Source organism: Pleurodeles waltl, chromosome 9 (genome assembly GCF_031143425.1).
Source record: "Pleurodeles waltl isolate 20211129_DDA chromosome 9, aPleWal1.hap1.20221129, whole genome shotgun sequence".
Lineage (NCBI taxonomy): Eukaryota > Metazoa > Chordata > Amphibia > Caudata > Salamandridae > Pleurodeles > Pleurodeles waltl.
In genome coordinates this window covers 1,127,002,849-1,127,024,894 of record NC_090448.1, presented here as the reverse complement: position 1 = coordinate 1,127,024,894, position 22,046 = coordinate 1,127,002,849, and the positions used below count along the sequence as shown (strand labels likewise).

At 46.0% G+C, this 22,046-nt stretch overlaps 1 protein-coding gene across 1 annotated transcript in view; it reads right to left on the bottom strand.

The window, feature by feature from the left end:
• Nucleotides 1–13,960: 13,960 nt before the first annotated feature.
• Nucleotides 13,961–22,046, bottom strand: part of ATP6V1D (ATPase H+ transporting V1 subunit D) — a 128,425-nt gene continuing 120,339 nt past the window's right edge. Inside the window, exon 9 of the mRNA XM_069208879.1 lies at nucleotides 13,961–14,433. Coding sequence (XP_069064980.1) covers nucleotides 14,289–14,433 — 145 coding nt within the window. The 3' untranslated portion in view covers nucleotides 13,961–14,288. The remainder of the gene's footprint in view (nucleotides 14,434–22,046) is intronic.

Below are 22,046 nucleotides of genomic sequence, written 5' to 3'. Positions count from 1 at the left end.
CTCTCTTTTAGCTTTGAGGTAACAGGTTTGTATACGTTTGACTATCCATCTGGCTATGTCCTGTTTGGATATGGAGTTACCAGTATGCGTTTTTTGGAAAGCAACGAACAATTGCTTAGTTTTACGAAATGGCTTTGTTCTGTCTTTATAATACATTAGTGCTCTTTTTATGTCTAAAGTATGCAGTGCTCTTTCTGCTACTGAGTCTGGCTGTGGGAAGAAGACTGGAAGTTCCACGGTTTGGTTTAAATGAAAGGGTGAAATGACTTTTGGTAGAAATTTTGGATTTGTGCGGAGAACCACTTTGTTTGTGTACTTGTATAAAGGGTTCCTCAATAGTGAAAGCCTGTATTTCACTAACTCTTCATAGTGAAGTGATAGCCACTAGAAATGCCACTTTCCAAGTTAAGAATTGGATTTGACAAGAATGCATGGGTTTCAAAAGGTGGGCTCATGAGTCGTGTAAGTACTTTATTAAGATTCCACGAGGGTACTGGTGAAGTTCTTGGAGGTATGATCCTCTTCAGTCCTTCCATGAAGGCTTTAATGACTGGCATTCTAAATAGTGATTTTGATTTTGTGTGTTTAATTTGCAAGTACGCTGAAATTGCAGTGAGGTGTATTTTGATGGATGAAAAAGCAAGATTTGCTTTTTGTAAGTGTAGTAAATAGCCCACGACGTCCTGTATGATCGCATCTAACGGTGTGATGTGTTTTGCTTGGCACTAGAAAACAAATCTTTTCCGTTTATTAGCATAGCAATGCCTGGTGGTAGGTTTTCTTGCCTGTTTAATGACTTCCATACACTCGTTTGGAAGATTTAGATAGCCAAACTCTAAGACTTCAGGAGCCAGATTGAGCATTGCTGGATTGGGGTGTCTGATCTGCTGTTTGTGTTGCATTAACAGGTCTGGTCTGTTTGGAAGTTTGATGTGGGGTACTACTGAGAGGTCCAACAGTGTGGTGTACCATGGTTGGCGTGCCCACGTTGGTGCTATGAGTATTAGTTTGAGTTTGTTTTGACGCAGTTTGTTGACTAGAAAAGGAATGAGATGGGGAAAAGCGTAAGCAAATATCCCTGACCAATTGATCCATAGAGCATTGCCCTGGGACTGAGGGTGTGGGTACCTGGACGCAAAGTTTTGGCATTTTGCGTTTTGGTTTTTGGCGAACAGATCTATGTCTGGTGTCCCCCACTGGAGAAAGTAGTTTTGTAGTACCTGAGGATGTATTTCCCACTCGTGAGTTTGCTGGTGATCTCGACTGAGATTGTCCGCTAATTGATTGTGAATGCCTGGGATGTATTGCGCTATTAGGCGAATATTGTTGTGAATTGCCCAATGCCAAATGTTTTGTGCCAGGAGGCAGACTTGTGATGTGTGCTCCCCCCTGTTTGTTTAAGTAATACATTGTCTGTTTTGACAAGAATGTGTTTGTGAGCTAGAAGAGGTTGAAAAGCTTTTAGTACTGGAAAGACTGCTAGCAGCTCTAAGTGATTTATGTGTACCTGTTTTTGTTTGTTGTCCCACTGTCCTTGTATATTGTGATTGTTGAGGTGTGCTCCCCACCCAATCATTGATGCATATGTTGGGAGAACATTTACGGGGCTCCACCCCTGAAGCTAATAGTGTGTTTGGCGGTCTATCAGCACTAGATCTTGGAGTTGACCCTGTGCCTGCGACCATTGTTTTGCGAGGCACTGCTGCAAGGGCCGCATGTGTAACCGTGCGTTTGAGACAATTGCGATGCATGATGCCATCATGCTTAGAAGTTTCATCACAAATCTGACTGTGTAATGTTGATTTGGTTGTATTTTTGGTACCATGGTGTGGAATGATTGTACCCTTTGTGGGCTTGGACTTGCTAAAGCTTTTTGAGTGCTGAGTGTAGCTCCCAAATATTGTTGAATTTGGGATGGTTGCAAGTTTGATTTTTGGTAATTTATAGAAAACCCTAGCTCATGATATTCCTCTTGCTGGGCATTTGGGACAGACCAAGACCTGGGAGAGATTAGTCAACCATTTCTATTGGCCCAACATGTCCCAGAAGGTAAAGGAGTTTTGTGTCTCCTGTGCCACCTGTCAAGCCAGTGGTAAGACAGGTGGACACCCAAAGGCCCCCCTCATTCCACTTCCAGTGGTGGGGATCCCCTTTGAAAGAGTGGGTGTGGACATAGTGGGTCCACTTGAACCTCCCACAGCCTCAGGGAACCAATACATACTAGTAGTAGTGGATCATGCTACTAGATACCCTGAAGCAATTCCCCTTAGGTCGACTACTGCCCCTGCAGTAGCCAAAGCACTCATTGGTATTTTTACCAGAGTGGGATTTCCCAAGGAGGTGGTGTCTGACAGAGGTACCAACTTCATGTCAGCATACCTGAAGCATATGTGGAATGAGTGTGGGGTGACTTACAAATTCACCACACCATACCACCCACAAACCAATGCTCTTGTAGAAAGATTTAACAAGACATTGAAAGGCATGATCATGGGGCTCCCTGAAAAACTCAAAAGGAGATGGGATGTCCTCTTGCCATGTCTGCTTTTCACCTACAGAGAGGTGCCTCAGAAGGGAGTAGGGTTTTCCCCCTTTGAACTTCTGTTTGGCCATCCTGTCAGGGGACCACTGGCTCTTGTAAAAGAAGGCTGGGAGAGACCTCTTCATGAGCCTAAACAAGATATAGTGGACTATGTACTAGGCCTACGTTCAAGGGTGGCAGAGTACATGGAAAAGGCAAGCAAAAACCTTGAGGCCAGCCAACAACTCCAGAAGATGTGGTATGACCAAAAGGCTGCTATGGTTGAGTTTCAGCCAGGGCAGAAAGTCTGGGTTCTGGACCATGTGGCTCCCAGGGCACTTCAGGACAGATGGAGTGGCCCTTACCCAGTGCTAGAAAGGAAGAGTCAGGTCACCTACCTGGTAGACCTGGGCACTAGCAGGACCCCCAAAAGGGTGATCCATGTGAACCGCCTCAAACTCTTCCATGACAGGGCAGATGTGAATCTGTTGATGGTAACAGATGAGGACTAGGAAGCCGAGAGTGAACCTCTCCCTGATCTCCTCTCCACAGACCCTAAAGATGGCTCAGTGGATGGAGTGATCCACTCAGACACCCTCTCTGGCCAACAGCAATCTGACTGTAGGAAGGTCCTGCAACAGTTTGCTGAGCTCTTTTCCCTAACCCCTGGTCAGACACACCTGTGTACCCATGATGTAGACACAGGAGACAGCATGCCTGTCAAAAACAAAATTTTCAGACAGTCTGACCAAGTTAAGGAAAGCATCAAAGTGGAAGTTCACAAGATGCTGGAACTGGGAGTCATTGAGCACTCTGACAGCCCCTGAGCCAAAACTCACACCAAAGATGGAAAGAGAGAGATGAGGTTTTGTGTGGACTACAGAGGACTTAATTCTGTCACCAAGACAGATGCCCATCCCATTCCAAGGGCAGATGAATTGATAGACAAACGAGGTTAAATACTTAAGTACCGTTGACTTGACAGCAGGGTACTGGCAAATCAAAATGGCACCAGGAGCAAAAGAAAAGACAGCATTACCCACACCTGATGGGCATTATCAGTTTACTGTTATGCCCTTTGGTTTAAAGAATGCCCTTGCCACCTTCCAAAGGTTGGTGAATCAAGTCCTTGCTGGCTTGGAGTCCTTTAGTGCAGCTTATCTTGACGATATTGCTGTCTTTAGCTCCTGCTGGCAGGATCACCTGGTCCACCTGAAGAAGGTTTTGAAGGCCCTGCAAGCAGCAGGCCTCTCTATCAAGGCATCCAAATGCCAGAAGAGGCAGGGAACTGTGGTTTACTTGGGATACCTTGTAGGTGGAGGCCAAGTTCAGCCATTCCAGCCTACGATCCAGACTATTCTGGACTGGGCAGCTCCAAAAACCCAGACTCAAGTCAGGGCATTCCTTGGCTTGACTGGGTACTACAGGAGGTTTGTGAAGGGTTATGGATCAATAGTGACACCCCTCACAGAACTTACCTCCAAGAAAATGCCCAAGAAGGTAAACTGGACTATAGAATGCCAACAGGCCTTTGACACCCTGAAACAAGCTGTGTGCACAGCACCAGTTCTCAAAGCTCCAGATTACTCCAAGCAGTTCATTGTGCAGACTTATGCCTCTGAACATGGGATAGGGGCAATTTTGTCCCAAACAAATGATGATGGCCTTGACCAGCCTGTTGCTTTCATTAGCAGGAGGTTACTCCCCAGTGAGCAGCGTTGGAGTGCCATTGATAGGGAGGCCTTTCCTGTGGTTTGGTCCCTGAAGAAGCTGAGACCATACCTCTTTGGTACTCACTTTGTAGTTCAAACTGACCACAGACCTCTCAGATGGCTAATGCAAATGAAAGGTGAAAATCCAAAACTGTTGAGATGGACCATCTCCCTACAGGGAATGTACTTTATAGTGGAACACAGACCTGGGACTGCCCATGCCAATGCAGATGGCCTTTCCAGGTTCTTCCACTTGGAAAATGAAGACTCGCTTGGGAACGGTTAGTCTCATCCTCTTTTGTTTGGGGGGGAAGGTTGTGTAAGGAAATGCCTCCTTGGCATGGTTACCCCCTGACTTTTTTTTTTGCCTTTGCTGGTGCCAAGTTATGATTTGAAAGTGTGCTGAGGCCTGCTAACCAGGCCCCAGCACCGGTGTTCTTTCCCTAACCTGAACCTTTGTTTCCACAATTGGCACACCCTGGCATCCAGGTAAGTCCCTTGTAACTGGTACCCCTGGTACCAAGGGCCCTGATGCCAGGGAAGGTCTCTAAGGGCTGCAGCATGTCTTTTGCCACCCTGGAGACCCCTCACTCAGCACAGACACACTGCTTGCCAGCTTGTGTGTGCTGGTGGGGAGAAAAAGATTAAGTCGACATGGCACTCCCCTCAGGGTGCCATGCCAACCTCACACAGCCTATGGCATAGATAAGTCACCCCTCTAGCAGGCCTTACAGCCCTAAGGCAGGGCACACTATACCACGGGTGAGGGCATAAGTACATGAGCACTATGCCCCTACAGTGTCTAAGCAAAACCTTAGACATTGTAAGTGCAGGGTAGCCATAAGAGTATATGGTCTGGGAATCTGTCAAACACGAACTCCACAGCACCATAATGGCTACACTGAAAACTGTGAAGTTTGGTATCAAACTTCTCAGCACAATAAATGCACACTGATGCCAGTGTACATTTTATTGTAAAATACACCCCAGAGGGCATTTAGAGATGGCCCTTGAAACCATACCCGACTACCTTTGTGGGCTGACTAGTTTTAGCAGCCTGCCACACACCAGACATGTTGCTGGCCACATGGGGAGAGTGCCTTTGTCACTCTGTGGCTAGTAACAAAGCCTGTTTTGGGTGGAGGTGCTTCTCACCTCCCCTGCAGGAACTGTAACACCTGGTGGTGAGCCTCAAACGCTCACCCCCTTTGTTACAGCACCCCAGCGCACTCCAGCTAGTGGAGTTGCCCGCCCCCTCCGGCCACGGCCCCACTTTTGGCAGCAAGGCCGGAGGAGATAATGAGAAAAACAAGGAGTCACTGGCCGGTCAGGACAGCCCCTAAGGTGTCCTGAGCGGAGGTGACTCTGACTTTTAGAAATCCTCCATCTTGCAGATGGAGGATTCCCCCAATAGGATTAGGGATGTGCCCCCCTCCCCTCAGGGAGGAGGCACAAAGAGGGTGTAGCCACCCTCAGGGCTAGTAGCCATTGGCTACTAACCCCCCAGACCTGAACACACCCCTGAATCTAGTATTTAGGGGCTCCCAGAACCTAGGTAACTAGATTCCTGCAACCTAAGACGAAGAAGGACTGCTGAGCTGAAAAACCTGCAGAGAAGACAGACACCAACTGCTTTGGCCCCAGCTCAACCGGCCTGTCTCCCCACTTCAAGAGAACTGCTACAGCGACGCGTTCCACAGGGTCCAGCAACCTCGGAAGCCTCAGAGGACTACCCTGCATCTAAAAGGACCAAGATCTCCCGAGGACAGCGGCCCTGTTCCACAAAGACTGCAACTTTGCAACAAAGGAGCAACTTATGAAAACAACACGTTTCCCGCCGGAAGCGTGAGACTTGGCACTCTGCACCCGACGCCCCCATCTCGACTTGTGGAGAACCAACACTACAGGGAGGACTACCCGGCGACTGCGAGCCCGTGAGTAGCCAGAGTTGACCCCCCTGAGCCCCTACAGCGACGCCTGCAGAGGGAATCCAGAGGCTCCCCCTGACCGCGACTGCCTGCTTCTAAGAACCCGACGCCTGGTAAGGACCCTGCACCCGCAGCCCCCAGGACCTGAAGGATCCGACCTCCAGTGCAGGAGCGACCCCCAGGTGGCCCTCTCCCTTGCCCAGGTGCCTGCCTGCTTCGCTGAAGAGACCCCTGGGTCTCCCATTGAACTACATTGCAAACCCAACGCCTATTTGCGCACTGCACCCGGCCGCCCCCATGCCGCTGAGGGTGTACTTTTTGTGCTGACTTGTGTCCCACCCCGGTGCCCTACAAAACCCCCCTGGTCTGCCCTCCGAAGACGCGGGTACTTACCTGCTGGCAGACTGGAACCGGGGCATCCCTTTTTCCATTGAAGCCTACGCGTTTTGGGCACCACTTTGACCTCTGCACCTGACCGGCCCTGAGCTGCTGGTGTGGTAACTTTGGGGTTGCTCTGAACCCCCAACGGTGGGCTACCTTGGACCCAACTTTGAACTCTGTAGGTGGTTTACTTACCTGCAAATCTAACAAACACTTACCTCCCCCAGGAACTGTTGAAAATTGCACTGTCTAGTTTTAAAATAGCTTATTGCCATTCGTGTGAAAACTGTATATGCTATTTTGCTAATTCAAAGTTCCTAAGTGAAATACCTTTCATTTAAAGTATTGTTTATTTTAAGAACCACATGTTCAAGATTTACAAACTAAGAAAATATATTTTTCTATATAAAAACCTATTGGCCTGGAATTGTCTGAGTGTGTGTTCCCCATTTATTGCCTGTGTGTGTACAACAAATGCTTAACACTACCCTCTGATAAGCCTACTGCTCGACCACACTACCACAAAATAGAGCATTAGAATTATCTCTTTTTGCCACTATCTTACCTCTAAGGGGAACCCTTGGACTCTGTGCATGCTATTTCTTACTTTGAAATAGTACATACAGAGCCAACTTCCTACAGGTAATTTGATGTGAGGTACTACTGATAAGTCCAACAGTGTTGTGTACCACGGTTGGCGAGCCCAGGTTGGTGCTATAAGTATTAGTTTGTTTTGACTTAGTTTGTTGACCAAATAAGGAATGAGTGGGAGAGGGGGAAAAGCGTAAGCAAATATCCCTGACCAACTGATCCATAACGCATTGCCCTTGGATTGAGGGTGTGGGTACCTGAACGCGAAGTTTTGGCATTTTACATTTTCTTTTGTTGCTAATAGGTCTATTTTTGGTGTTCCCCAGCGTAGGAAGTGATCCTGTAGGATGTGGGGATGAATTTCCCATTCGTGAGTTTGCTGGTGATTCGACTGAGATTGTCTGCTAACTGGTTCTGAATGCCTGGGATGTATTGTGCTATCAGGAGAATGTGATTGTGAATTGCCCAAAGCCAAATTTTTTGTGCTAAGAGACAGTTGTGACGAGTGTGTCCCTCCTTGTTTGTTGAGATAATACATTGTTGTCATGTTGTCTGTTTTGACAAGAATGTGTTTGTGGGCTACTAGTGGTTGAAATGCTTTTAATGCTAGAAACACTGCTAGCAGTTCCAAATGATTTATGTGAAGTTGTTTTTGTTGATTGTCCCATTGACCCTGTATGCTGTGCTTGTGGAGATGTGCTCCCCACCCCATCATGGAAGCATCTGTTGTGATCACATATTGAGGCACTGGGTCTTGGAATGGCCGCCCTTGGTTTAAATTTATAGGGTTCCACCATTGAATCGAGATGTGTGTCTGGCGGTCTATCAACACTAGATCTTGAAGTTGACCCTGTGCTTGTGTCCATTGTTTTGCTAGGCACTGTTGTAAGGGTCGCATGTGTAATCTTGCGTTTGGGACAATGGCTATGCATGAAGACATCATGCCTAGAAGTTTCATTACAAACCTTACTGGGTAGTGTTGGTTTGACTGTATGCTTGATTTTATATTTTGGAACGCTTGGACCCTTTGTGGACTTGGAGTGGCACTTGCTTTTTGTGTGTTGAGTTTTGCTCCCAAGTATTGTATTTGGGATGGCTGCAGATGTGATTTCTGGTAATTTATAGAGAACCCTAGTTGTGTAGAGTTTCTATAACGTATTGCGTGTGAAGAAGACACTGTTGTTGAGTGTTGCTTTTTATTAGCCAGTCGTCTAAGTATGGGAATACGTGCATGTGCGGTCTGCTTATGTGAGCGGCTACTACTGCAAGGCATTTTGTGAATACCCTTGGGGCTGTTGTTATCCCGAACGGTATCACTTTGAATTGATAGTGTACGCCGTGTAATCATAAACCTTAAGTATTTTCTGTGAGAAGGATGGATGGGTATGTGAAAGCACGCATCCTTGAGATCCAATGTTGACATGTAGTCCTCCTTTTTTAGCAAGGGAACCACGTCTTGAAGTGTAACCATGTGGAAGTGGTCTGACTTGATGAAGAGATTCAGGGGGTCATTCTGACCCGGGCGGGCGGCGGAAGCCGCCCGCCTGGCGGGAACCGCCAAATGGCCGCTCCGCGGTCAGAAGTCCGGAGGCCATTCTGACTTTCCCGCTGGGCCGGCTGGCGCCCCCCAAGGGAGCGCCCGCCGGCCCAGCGGCAAAAGGCCCTGCAACACAGAAGCCAGCTCCGAATGGAGCCGGCGGTGTTGCAGGGGTGCGACGGGTGCAGTTGCACCCGTCGCGATTTTCAAATCATGCTGGGGCCCTGTTAGGGGGCCCCTGCACTGCTCATGCCAGTGGCATGGGCAGTGCAGGGGCCCCATGACACCCGTTCCCGGCATCCTGTTTCTGGCGGTGAAAACCGCCAGAAACAGGCTGGCGGGAAGGGGGTCGGAATCCCCATGGCGGCGCTGCTTGCAGCACCGCCATGGAGGATTCTCCCAGCCGGGGGTAATCCGGCGGGAAACCGCCGGACCCGGCTGGGCGACCGCAGCTTTACAGCCGCGGTCGGAATGCCAAAGGAAGCACCGCCAGCCTGTTGACGGTGCTTCCGTGGCCATCCACCCTGGCGGTCATAGACCGCCAGGGTTGGAATGAGGCCCTCAGTGTTCTGAGGTCTAAGATAGGTCTTAACATTTTACCCTTCTTTGGAATTAGGAAATATAGGGAGTAGACGCCTGTTCCTTTCTGATGGTTGGGTACTAACTCTATTGCTTGTTTTTGCAATAGTGCTTGGACCTCTATTTGTAATAGGTCTAAGTGTTGTTTGGACATATTGTGTGCCCTTGGGGGCACATCTGGTGGAAATTTTGTGAATTCTATGCAATAACCATGTTGGATAATGGCTAGGACCCATGCGTCCGTGGTAATGTGTGTCCAGTTCTGATAGTATGCGGTAAGTCTCCACCCCACTGGTGTTAAGTGTTGGGGTTTTGTGACATTGGAGTCACTGTTTGGTTTGGCTTGTTTTAGGTGTCTGGAACTTTCCCCTTCCTCTTGGGAATTGTCCTCCTCTATATGAGCCACGAAACCCTCCCCTCTGGTAGTGTGCCTGATAGGTGGGTCTGGTTTGCGGGGTGGAAGGCTCTGGTGTTTGCATTTGAAAACCACCTCTAAATTGTGGCTTTCTAAATGTGTCTCCGCCCTGTGGGGAGTAGAGCGTGCCCATGGCTTTGGCCTTGTCCGTGTCTTTCTTTAATTTTTCAATTGCTGTGTCCACTTCTGGCCCAAACAATTGTTCTTGGTAAAAAGGCATGTTCAACACCGCTTGTTGGATTTCTGGCTTGAATCCCGAGCTTCTTAACCATGTATGCCTGCGAATGGTTACCTCAGTGTTGACCGTTCGTGCTGCCGTGTCTGCAGAGTCTAATGCGGACCTTATTTGGTTGTTGGAAATTGCTTGTCCTTCTTCCACAACCTGCTGGGCACGTTTCTGGTGTTCTTTGTGCAAGTGCTGTATAATGTGATGCATCTCGTCCCAGTGTGCCCTATCGTAGCGAGCAAGTAGGGCTTGCGAATTAGCGATTCGCCATTGATTGGCTGCCTGTGCTGCCACTCGTTTGCGTGCTGTGTCAAACTTTCTACTCTCTTTGTCAAGCGATGGAGCGTCTCCTGATGATTGAGAGTTTGCCCTCTTTCTTGCTGCTCCTACAACCACCGGGTCCGGTGTAAATTGCTGTGTTATAAACACAGGATCTGTTGGGGGAGGCTTGTACTTCTTCTCCACCCTAGGTGTGATAGCCCTTCCTTTAACTGGCTCCTGGAATACCTGCTTTGCATGTTTGAGCATACGCAGGAGCATTGTCAGACTCTGGTAGGAAGCGTGGGTGGATGTCAAGGTGTTGAACAGGAAATCATCCTCTATTGGCTCAGAATGCATTGCTACATTGTGGAACGTAGCTGCCCTGGATACTACCTGCGTATATGCAGTACTGTCCTCTGGAGGTGACGGCTTTGATGGGTAACAATCTGGACTGTTATCTGATAGTGGTGCATCATATAAGTCCCATGCATCTGGATCATCCTGTGTCATCCCTGTATGCGTAGGTGACTGCATTGGAGGTGTTCCCACCGGAGACAGCTGTGGCGAATGTAGTGGGGAAAGTTGTGGAGAAAACCTTGGTGGTGTGGTTTTTTCTCTGGCTACCTTCGCCTTCGGCTGCATTTCTGTCTCTTGGAATGCCAGTTTTTTCTTGGTTTTAATTGGAGGAAGAGTTTGTATTTTTCCAGTCTCTTTCTGGATGTGCAACCTCCTTTGCGTATGGTCTGTTTCATCCATACTTATTTCCTGCTCAAATCTGTGTCTTTCATGCATTTGGCTGGAAAGTCCTTGCTCCTCTGTGTAAGAGCCTCTTTTTGGCTCCAAAGCCGCTTTTTTCGGCACAGATGTTTCCGAAACTGTCTTTTTCAGTTCCAACGAAATTTTTCTCACCTTGGGTGTCGAGATCGTTCGGTGTCGGAAGTCTTCGGCAAATCTCTGGCCTTTTTTGGTGCCGATGTTTGGTCACCTTCTTTTCAATGGGTTAAGTCATGGCCTGCTGGCGGTGGCGTCCCCTTGGCCTTAACGATCTTGGTGTGAGTTTTGGACTGGGCAATTTTACTCACTGTTCGTTGCACCGTCGAGGGTCGCTCACTTTCGGATTCGTCAGAGTCCGTTCCCTGGATGGAAATTCTTTCCTCCTGTTCGACGTCAAGTTGTGCTCTCGGTGTCGACGCCATTTGTAGTCTTCGTGCTCGTCGATCACGTAGGGTCTTTTTAGTCCGAAACGCTCGGCAAGCCTCACAAGTATCCTCCCTGTGTTCTGGTGACAAACACAGATTACAGACCAGGTGTTGGTCTGTATAGGTATACTTCGAGTGGCACTTCAAACAGAAGCGGAAGGGCGTCCGGTCCATTAGTCTTCGATGATGGATGTGGTCGGGCCGACCAGGCCCTGCAGAAGAACGGAAGCCTCGAAGGGCCGCCGGAGCGCTCCTGCTGTTGGTGCCGATACAATAACACTAACTTGGTACCGAACAAGAACAATACAGTTGATTTTTTGATATTTAGCTAACTTTCCCAATTCGAAATACGGAGCGAAGAGGAACACGTCCGAACCCGATGGCGGAAAGAAAACAATCTAAAATGGAGTCGACGCCCATGCGCAATGGAGCCGAAAGGGAGGAGTCCCTCGGTCTCGTGACTCGAAAAGACTTCTTTGAGGAAAAACAACTTTTAACACTCCGATCCCAACACTAGATGGCAGGATAGTGCACAGCATGTGTATCTGCAGCTACACATGCCACAGAATATATATATATATATATATATATATACACACATACATACACACACATACATTCACTGCATTACTTTCTGCCATTCTGTTTTCATGTCATTATGCTCTCTACAGGCTTTATGGTTACCTGACCATGTTTCTTGCAAACACTAGTATTATTATGGTTTCCTCTAGGCGCTGTTCTGAGCATTATAGTCAAGATACAATAGTCGCTGCACTCAGAAAATTACCCCATAATGCTTTGTGGGGCATTCCTTTTACATAACATTTTTGCCCATAACTCACCATGTGGTGGTCCTAGGACAATAGGAGCACCATCAAAATGTTCAGCACAACACACTATTTCTGTCTAGGGCATCGCTGGGTCCCCCCCCACCTAACTCCTCTCACCAGTCAATGTCTTTTTAAGTTCTCTCATGGCTGGAACTTTTGTTTTACAACTGGGAGTGGTCTGTGTTTTAAGGAACTTGTTTGTAATATTATTCTAGTAGGCCTGCTAGGCCTCAAAATGTGTAATGCACTATTCCCTCCAGTGGCTAAATATACGGTTACACTGCATTACATTCTGCCATTCTCTTTTCATATGGTTGTGCTCTCTAGGGGCTGACTATATGGTTACATGACCATGTCTCTTACAAATGTTAATTTTTATATTGGTGCCCTCTAGGGGCTGTTCTGAGCATTATAGTTAAGATACTACAATATTTGCTGCACTTCGAAACTCGCCTAATGCTTTGCGGGCGCTGTTTTTACAAAACATTTTTGCCCATAACTCACCGCAAGATGTGCTCTTTCTGTCTAGGTCATCCCTGGGTCCCAACACTAGGATGGTCGTGGTGGTGGGGGGGGCGGGGGGGCGGGGGGGGGGGGGGCGGGGGGCGGGTCATTAAAATAAAAATATAAAAAGTATAATAAATAATGGCAATAGTTTCATTTTTTGCTGCAGATAGAGGAAGAAGGTAAATGGAAGTGCTTTAGTTATATGCAGGGCCACTGGAATTATATGGCAGGGAGGATTAAATTATGGAGCAGTATTGACCAATTTATGAGGCGAGAAAAGTCCAGTTATTCATTTACAGCGCTAATAGCTCTAACCCAAGCAAATGCAAGACCTATTGCATTGCAAATACATGTTTCCCCTTTCTATGTGTGCTGCATTTTGCATCACACAGATATAGGAAAAAGCCTCTCAGGGTTGTTTTTGTGCGGGAAGGTGTTTCTTCCTGCACAAAAATAATCCTGCATGCAACACAGGCACTCTTGCACCATGGTGCAAGGGTGCCTGCGTTGGTGCTAAGCTGCCAAAGGGGCACCAGCGCAGGGGGGAAAATGACAGGAATGCACTGTATTGGATAAATACGGCACATTCCTGCCATTTCCCTGTGACATAGGGCAGCGAAGTGAGGTGACATGCTACACTGCCCTGCGCCACAAAGCCAATAATAAGGGACCTAAATCCCTTTAAAACCGAGCTACTACCAAGGTTTTCTTTGACAAATGGAGCACTGTTAGTTGGCCAACAATCAAAGGCCATTCCCTCTTCTCAGATTAAATCGGTCAGCAATCTGGATATCATAGACTGAAACCTTTCTCGTAAACCCCAGATTTCTACAGTCAGAAGCAACTGCTTTTGGCACATAAACTGTTTGAAAAATATCAATGGAATTACAGAACATTACATTGATCTGTCCTCCACCATCAATAATGATATGAGCTGATAGGCCATTTGGTCCAACGTAGACATACTCTGTGCTCATCGTACCAGTTTGTATTCATGTGGTCAGAGGTTTGTTGTCCCTTTCCCTACATGGCAAGCTCATTTCAAGCTAGATTTATGCTATAAGAAAATACAAAGTCCTGCATACACAAGAACATCTGAACATACATTATATGAACATTTCATGTGAAATTGATGCCGGAGGGTGTTGGAAGCGCACACAGTTATCTTCAAGTCACTTCCTGGTGACGTGACCATTGATAGGGTGCCAAACACACAACACAGTGGATGCAGGAATCAAAGGGAAAGAACATTTCATGAAGAACTACATAAGAATTTAAAAGACCTTGACACCAATGTGTTTTATTTCATTGTACAGCCCAGGCACAATGTTGTATTTGGATTGGCAGAATACTTATTAAATAAAAACACAACACAGATGACAGTTTCATGGTATCAGTGACAGTTCAAGTTCCAACAATGAAATCTTCCAGTTCCGGTCTCCTTCAGAGAGCTGCACACACCTCCATTAATATTTTACAAAAGGTTTGGCGCTCATTCTTTGTGAAAATAAAACCATAGAACATTATAAATATATCATAAGAATGTATGACCTCACAACACGCTGCCTTTTTTCATTCATAACTGGAATGTGCAGTGAAGACTATTCGAACAGGAGGTCCTCATCTCGCTCCTCGGAAAGCAAATTAGCTGTCTCATAAAGTGCCGGATTTGCTGCTAGGCGCTCCGCTCGTTCTTTCTCTGCCCTGTCTTTGATTATTTTTTTCTTCTCTTGAATCTTTTTTAACCTAGAAGACAAAAAAAAACATACATACAGATAACAACTGGAAGCATTCAAAGTCCACCCCTGAATGCTACTACACACCGATTCAGGGGTTTCCAGAAAACATCCTATGCTGCACCTGATCACACCAACAGATTTGGCCATTTTGGCAAAAGGGGCCCCATCACAGATTCTTAAAAGATCATTTACAAAACTTTGAGCAACTCGTCTGCAACAGTGACATTTATTGAAACCTCTAAACCACTGAACAGAATATCAAGAATAACTGAGACCTGGATGGCTGACAGCTTCTACCTATTCTCAAAATCACATGATTTACTCATCTGTAAAGCATAAAAGGATACATTAAACAAATGCAGCTTAACATGATTTGTCTACTACGTGCCGTCAGAATGACCAATTATAGGTGCTGTTGGGTGACAGATTGCGTTGCTGGAGCCGAAGCGTTACATGGCACTGCCAACTATTTCTCATTGTGTTGTAGATATGTTTGTGCAACATGAGAGATACCTGTGCTAGGGCTACGACAAGGAGAGACCTCTGGAACCAAGCCCCTCTCTGCTGTCCAAGTGCAAATAGTCTGAGGAATTCTACTGTCTCCTCCACTTTAAAAACCTTGCATGCCACCAAAATGCTGGCAGTAACTATTTTAGATTTAAAGTATACAACTGTTCAAGTTATTTCTTAATACTGTGTGTAAAAGATAATCCTAAAAGCAGTACAATAACTGAAGAACTGTCTCAGATTTATCAGGTGTAGTGTTGTGGCTTTAAGGAAAACAACCTTGTAAGCAAGATTAATCAGAGTGAGTGAATCTACAGCGCTATCAGTAACTAACAGATACAGGTTAAGTAACATTTTCTGCTTATAACATGTAGTTGTGGATACACATGCTTTGCAGACTTTAAAGCAGTTTCCTACTTATGGTGGCTAAGGGGCAGATGATGTAGAGGTTTACAGCAATGGTCTTAATACAGCCTGGCCAGCCGTAGCTTGTTGACGAGCTAAGATATCCACACAATAATGCTTTGTGAATGTGTGCGGTGTTGACCAAGTTGCAGTTCTACAGATATCTGCTAGAGGAATTTCACCTTCTAAGGTTATAATGGTTCCCTTCTTAGGTGTAAGATTGATTTTCATCCAGCGGTGGTGGACATCTGGTATCATCCTCCCCACCCTCACGGACCAGTATTGGATGATTGAAGGGGATGGATAAAGAGCCAGTGCTTACCAGAGCCACCTCCTCCTCTGCCCTTACTGTTCTTCCTCCAAAGCAACCCGGTAAGTAACCCCTACTTGTTTGGAAGTCATGGAAGGCCTGCTGCTGTCGTTGGTATGCTAGTGCTTGGGTTGGTGGTGTTGTCTTGTTGCCCCCTCTTGCATGGTGCTTAGTGGACCCAAGGACTGTTGTGCACCCATGAACTCAGCAATGTCATGGTCTTCCTTAATATTCTCTAACACATAGTTGACTTGGGGCCCAAAGAGATGTTCCCTGTCGAACAAGCCATTGAGATGATGTTGCTACACCTCCGGCTTACAACCTGAGACTCGCAGCCATGCATGCAAGATGCAGTGTCAGTCGAATCAATAGTACAACTGATAGGTGCGGTAAAGATGGTTTTCCCTTCCACTAACAATCTTCCCCCATCTTTTTGTAGGCCTCTGGAAGGTGTTGTAGGAGGGCCTTCATTTCCTCCCACTGAGATCTGTTATTGTGGGACAGTAAAACTACAGAACTGGCTATCTGCCACAAAGTAGTTGCCCCTACTGCAACGTACTTTCCAGCAGCATCTAGATGCTTACTCTGCTTGTCCTATGGGGACATCCACTGTTGCTTAGACAGATGCCCTCTTCAGTGCTGTGTGAATGACTAGGGAGTCAGGAGAGACTTGCCCTCTGATATACAGTAGGTCGCTGGGAGATGCTTTAACTTTTCTCTCCTTCTGAGGCTAACTACCTTAACCCCCAATTGGGTCCTTAAAACTCTCAGGGACAGTTAAAGCAACCCCTTTAAACTCTGGTAGAAACTGGAGTGTGCGCTCAGTCTGTGAGCAGGAAGTCCGTTTACACAACCAGAGATTCAGATGGGACTTGTCATCTGATGTACAATGGATCGCTGGGAAAAGCATTACATTTCCTCTATACCCCAGGAGCAACAACCTTTTGCCCTAACTGTGTCCTTAATATTCTCAGAGACTGTTTTAAGCATCCCTTTGGGAACTTGCAGAAACTGGACTGTGTGATTAGGCCCAGATTTATACTCTATTTGCGCTGAATTAGCGTAATTTTTTAATGCTAATTCAGCGCAAACTTAACTCCATATTTATATTTTGACTCTAGCCTAGTCTAACGTCAAAATATTGAAGTTAACGTCATTTTTTGCTAGCAGGAAACTACCTTGCGTAAATGAGCTGCAAGGCAGGCGTTACGGGGCAAAAAATGACTAAGGCCTTAGCTCCTTATTTATCCTCCTGTGCAAAAATGGTGCACGGGATGGAGGTGGGCCTAAATAATGGCGCTAAGCTTGCTTAGCACCATTATTTAACATCTGGGTAAGGGCAAGAGTTAGGGGATGTGTGGGCCCATTTCCATGGTGGAACACCAATCGAATAAGCCCACAGGTGCCCTCCTCACACCCCAGGGACATCCCCTCCCACACCAGAGGGACAGCGGAGGATGGGGGACCCCACCCCAGGTAAGTATTTTGTTTATTTTTTTTAAGTGCCATTGGGGGCCCTGAAATGGGCCTCCCTACATGGCACTGGGTGCAATGGCCACGCCTATCGGAGCCTTGTCCCTTGTGCTGGCCATTGGGGTGGTGGGCATGACTCCTGTCTTTTCTACGTTTTCTGGTATGGCAGGTTTTGCGTCGCAAAATGACGCAAGGCTGGTTAGAGTAATTTTTTTTATTTTTTTTTTACTCTAACTAGCCTAATGCCATTTTTCTGTGCAAAACCCCCTTCCCTCATACCACCGCCGCCACCGCCACCACCACCACCCCCCAACTAATGTCATTTTCCTTGACGTTAGTCCGCCCTTAACGCAAGCTTGCACCATTCCTTAAATATGGCACCCGGCTGGCGCTATGGAATGTTGCAAGCCGACGCTATACTCTTGGACGCAAAACTACGTTAGCACAGTTTTGCCTGAAAAAGTATAAATATGGGCCTTAGTCCATAAAAGGGTTTCTACAAAAAAAGTGATGCTCCTCTTCAATGGTGTGCCTATCCACCATATGGTAACGCGTCACCTCTGGACCACTACGTGGTATGTAGTGGTGTCGTTGGAAGGAGGATGGCTTGATGTGGGCGGTCTCGAGGTCAGGGTCATCTGGTGGGCCAACATTATATCCGTCCAATGGGTCAGCCCTTTTCCTGACCCACAGGCTGTCCATATGGGCCTCTGTCCCCATAGTTGCTGGTGTCAAAATAAGAGAGAACTGACACCTCTGGAGAATATGGAAAAGCTGGAGAATATGAATTCAGAGGTGGTAGCTGCCATGGCAAATGCCTAGGTGAAAGTGGCATTGAGGTTCCTTAAAGGTAAACCTTTGCTTTTAAGGAGGCATTGTGCTGGAGATTTTCCCTGGGGCTTCACAGCAATCTTTGCGGTGTCTGGATGGATGTAATGACTCTTCTGCCTTGCATGCAGTTTATCTGCCAGTCTTTCGAGGGTAGATGCTTCAGAAACGCTAGATCTCTGCATCAAAGGCCGATTTGTGGGTCTGAACTGATATTTTGGCACAGACATAGGCCCCCAAAGGGCAGGCAGCGCGGAATGGTGTTCAGCTTGTTTAATCTAGGCCTGCTCAACTCATGCTTTAGCGCGTCTCCCTCCTACACTGTAGTGCCTACAACGTGTCACAAGACTCACACTGGGCCTCATTGTGCTTGGGGGAGAGGCAAAGATTGCAGATGCTGTGGTCGTCAGCCCAAGGATACTTGGCGTTGCACTGTGAGCACAAGCAGTAGGGCATTCAATCCATTACCCTGATTTTATCCACATTATCTTAGCCTCCATATGCAGCGGAAGAAGGTCTTGGCTGAGGCCTCGATTCTGAAACCTGACCACGTACAGCAGAAATTCTTCTCCTCTCGATTCTAATCATTCTCTCTTTTTCACAGAAGGACTATTCTGACTTGGGTGTCGAAAGTTGCCAACTGTTGCGTCTAAGGAAAGCCCATCAACCTTGGAGTTGTTACAGAACAGGTTTGACCCAAAGAGTGGGAGGGGAAAACAATCTAAGAGTGGAATCCGTGCCCATTCACAATGGAACATTAAAGGAGGAGTCACACAACATATTGTGTTGTGTATCCCAAGCCACACATGCTATGAACATATAGTGAGGGCTGCCTCTGACATACCTGTCTTCTATAGACTGGAAAATGTGTGGGGAGATTCCAGGACAAAGTTGCTTTAAGATGCTCCTCTAATGAGCATCATCACTTGTCAATAAATCCTTATACAACTTAACACCATATAGTTTATTTCACTGGAGACAAAAGACTTGAAACTGCAGAAAAGGTGCCAAAGGATTACAGTACTTTAAAGGTACACAAGTCATCAACAGACAATCACTAATGTACTGGATGCTTTGGCATGGTTGAGATGCACATCTTGTGGCAGCAACAACTGGTGGTCAATAGTCAGGAAAAATACCCTTGTTACATCTATTGTGGGATGTGCGAGGAGGCCTGATGGGTAACAGACATTGAACGAGCAACTGTGCAAGTGCTTTTCGAACATATATATATGGTGGAAGCTTCATGTTTAGAAGAGCACTATGTTTGAAGTAAAGGTGCGCACAAATCAATTCTGTGTAATTATACAAAATTTCAATAATATTAAGTGAAATGGAATTTTGCCATTTGGCACTATATATTAGAACGAAATGCAGATGCGTCCTTGCTCCCATTTTGAAAGTATAGACAACATACAAACACCATGAACAGCTGCTCACGTTCTGGTCATTAAAGTTGTTTATGTGCAGTCGATCTATTTTTTTTTCCCCCCTCAAACAGTGCATTCCTACATGACCTGGCGTAGTAGCGTGATTTCAGGAATTACTGAAATTACGCCAGTGTAGCAGAAATTTTATTCACACCTAGTTTAAAGAGTGTCCAGGTGATAAAAGGTACACCATCTAGTGACAATCGCTCAGGACCACAGTCCAGTCCATAATTTTTTACACTGTGACACTCTGGCTGTAGAGCAGACTTACGCAGATCAGCAGTGTTCCTGCTCCAACAGGAAGGCTCTAGCTTGAACTGCCAACCACGGTCCACTCTATGCGGAAACACAAGCAAGGCAGAGCTTGAGTCCTGAGACCCAGTGAGCGAAGGATCGCTGTATGGCCTACCCATCACACTTTCTGCCACCAAGCACAAAGGGGTGGAAAGAATGCTTGAATTAATCTCTATGATCACTAAGGCTGCTACTGTTTTCCACCCATTGTGCCACTTTAGCCCAGCCTTGTGCAGCTCATCTTTTGTCCCTGTCCAGAGTGATGCCAGTAACTGAGATTAATTCAAGGCAAAGTACGCTGAAACCAGTCTGAATTACTTATGTTCTAGTCCGGGGTGGACACAGACTGTTCCTTGTGGCCCTACGCAACTGGAGCATTTAATGTTGTAGCCGCGTATCATATGGGCACTAAAATTAACATAATGTTATTAACATTCATGACAACCATGAAGATATAGTTAATATACTCTCATGGAACTATTTATTTTTGGAAAATATCCCTTTGACCTAATAACATTGAAGGTAAAGGGGATTTTAAAATACTGTAACTTTTATGTTAAAACTTAAAATAATTCCCATTACTTGCCGAATATAATTGCCATAAATCCGAGTGCCCTCAAATCAGCAGTGACCTTTCATTGTGCAATACTGTGACACTTTTTCTGTGTTATTATGAAGGGAAGGTCAGCACTGCCTTCAATTTGTATAGTCACCATGCAAATCTGTTGAGAACTGCCAATAAATGGAAAGCCATCTGTAGAAGCTGTGGGATGATGTGTTCAGGGGTAGGTACAAACTAGCCTTGCTTAAGCAGTGTTTGGCTTCTGAAGGTGGAACAGTTCTCAAACATTTGTCTCCACTTCTTTTGGAAGAACGCGACTATGAAACAGCATACACATGGCTGGGCACCAATTAAAAAAGGTAAAAGAATGAGGACAAATGGTACAAGTTTGTGGGAAGAGTAGAGTTAACCAGGGGCATGAATATTTAGGTGAGCACTCAAGGACGAATTTGGCTCCACGCAATTGCCGGCGTTTCCTTTTTGAGATGTTAAGAAACCAGCAGGTACTAGAAAAGGCGGTCACTGCTCAGCTTTAAGAATGTGTAGAAATTAACAATGAAGTACAGGTGAACTTCAGACACCAAGGCCCGTATTTATACTTTTTTTGCGCCGCATTTGCGTCGTTTTTTGACGCAAAAACGGCGCAAACTTGCAAAATACCATTGTATTTTGTAAGTTTGTGCCGTTTTGCGTCAAAAAATGGCGCAAATGCGGCGCTAAAAAAGTATAAATATGGGCCCAAGTGGGCATTAAATCCGTGGCAACATCTGTTAAAGATGACGTTTTCTATTTGGAGGCATGGGCGTGGTCATTTTATGAGATCTCTTATAATCGTGAATATCATCGACAATCACACATTACTGCATCATGCGCCAGGCAGGTAACAAGTGAATAAATGAAATTTAGATGAATAAAAACTCTAAAGCTCAGCTCTACCGAGTCAGAAATACTGGTGAACACATATCTACATGGACATGGGGCGCACTAAACTCTGGCCTGGCTGCCACTGGGAATGCCCATACCTGGCCCGTTGCATGGGAAGCTTAGGTCTCTGGGTAGATTTTCATTTGAATCCACACCATCACATTGCTTTAAAACCGAGAGCTTACATGTGCCAACTGTGCATGCTATGTCATGTATCCCTGTTCCTATTATTCCTCTTAAAGGACAGATGTTAGTAACACTTTCAAACAATCAAGTGTGGACTTCTGTAACACAGCATGCACAGTCATCTCCAAGAGCATAGAGAGATCGCTAAAGATTCATAATGCGCCTCAACAGTTTTCAATTTTTACAAAGTTGAATCTGAGCCCTTACCAGATTCACCAGCTACACTAGCTCAAAATAAAAAAAAGAATTAACTTGAAAACTGCTCTTCTTAATGATGTTTCAAACTATGGTTCCTAAATGTTTTTATGAAAATGTTCTGCAAATCATCTCCAAAACATACTAGTTCATCTCAAACTTAACTACTATTTGCCATCCTTGCTGCCAAGTACAAGACATGAAGTGAGGTGTGAGAGATTTCACGTAAAAGATGACAGAATCTGGAGCAGCATCACCATAACAATTTTCGCAAACAACAACATGCTGAGGTTTCACAAGAAACAGAAGATCTCACTGTTTAATCAGTAATTTTGCTAGCCCCTGCCATCTGCTGTTTTGATTTTCTTTTGATTCTAGTAAAAAGAGACTCCTTTGGAGTTAAATAAGTTAAAGCTGTTGGTAACCAGGAAACCTAAAACATACCAAAACAATACAAATTCCAAACAAATAAAAGGGGAGTCTCAGGACATAAAAGAATGGTCTGT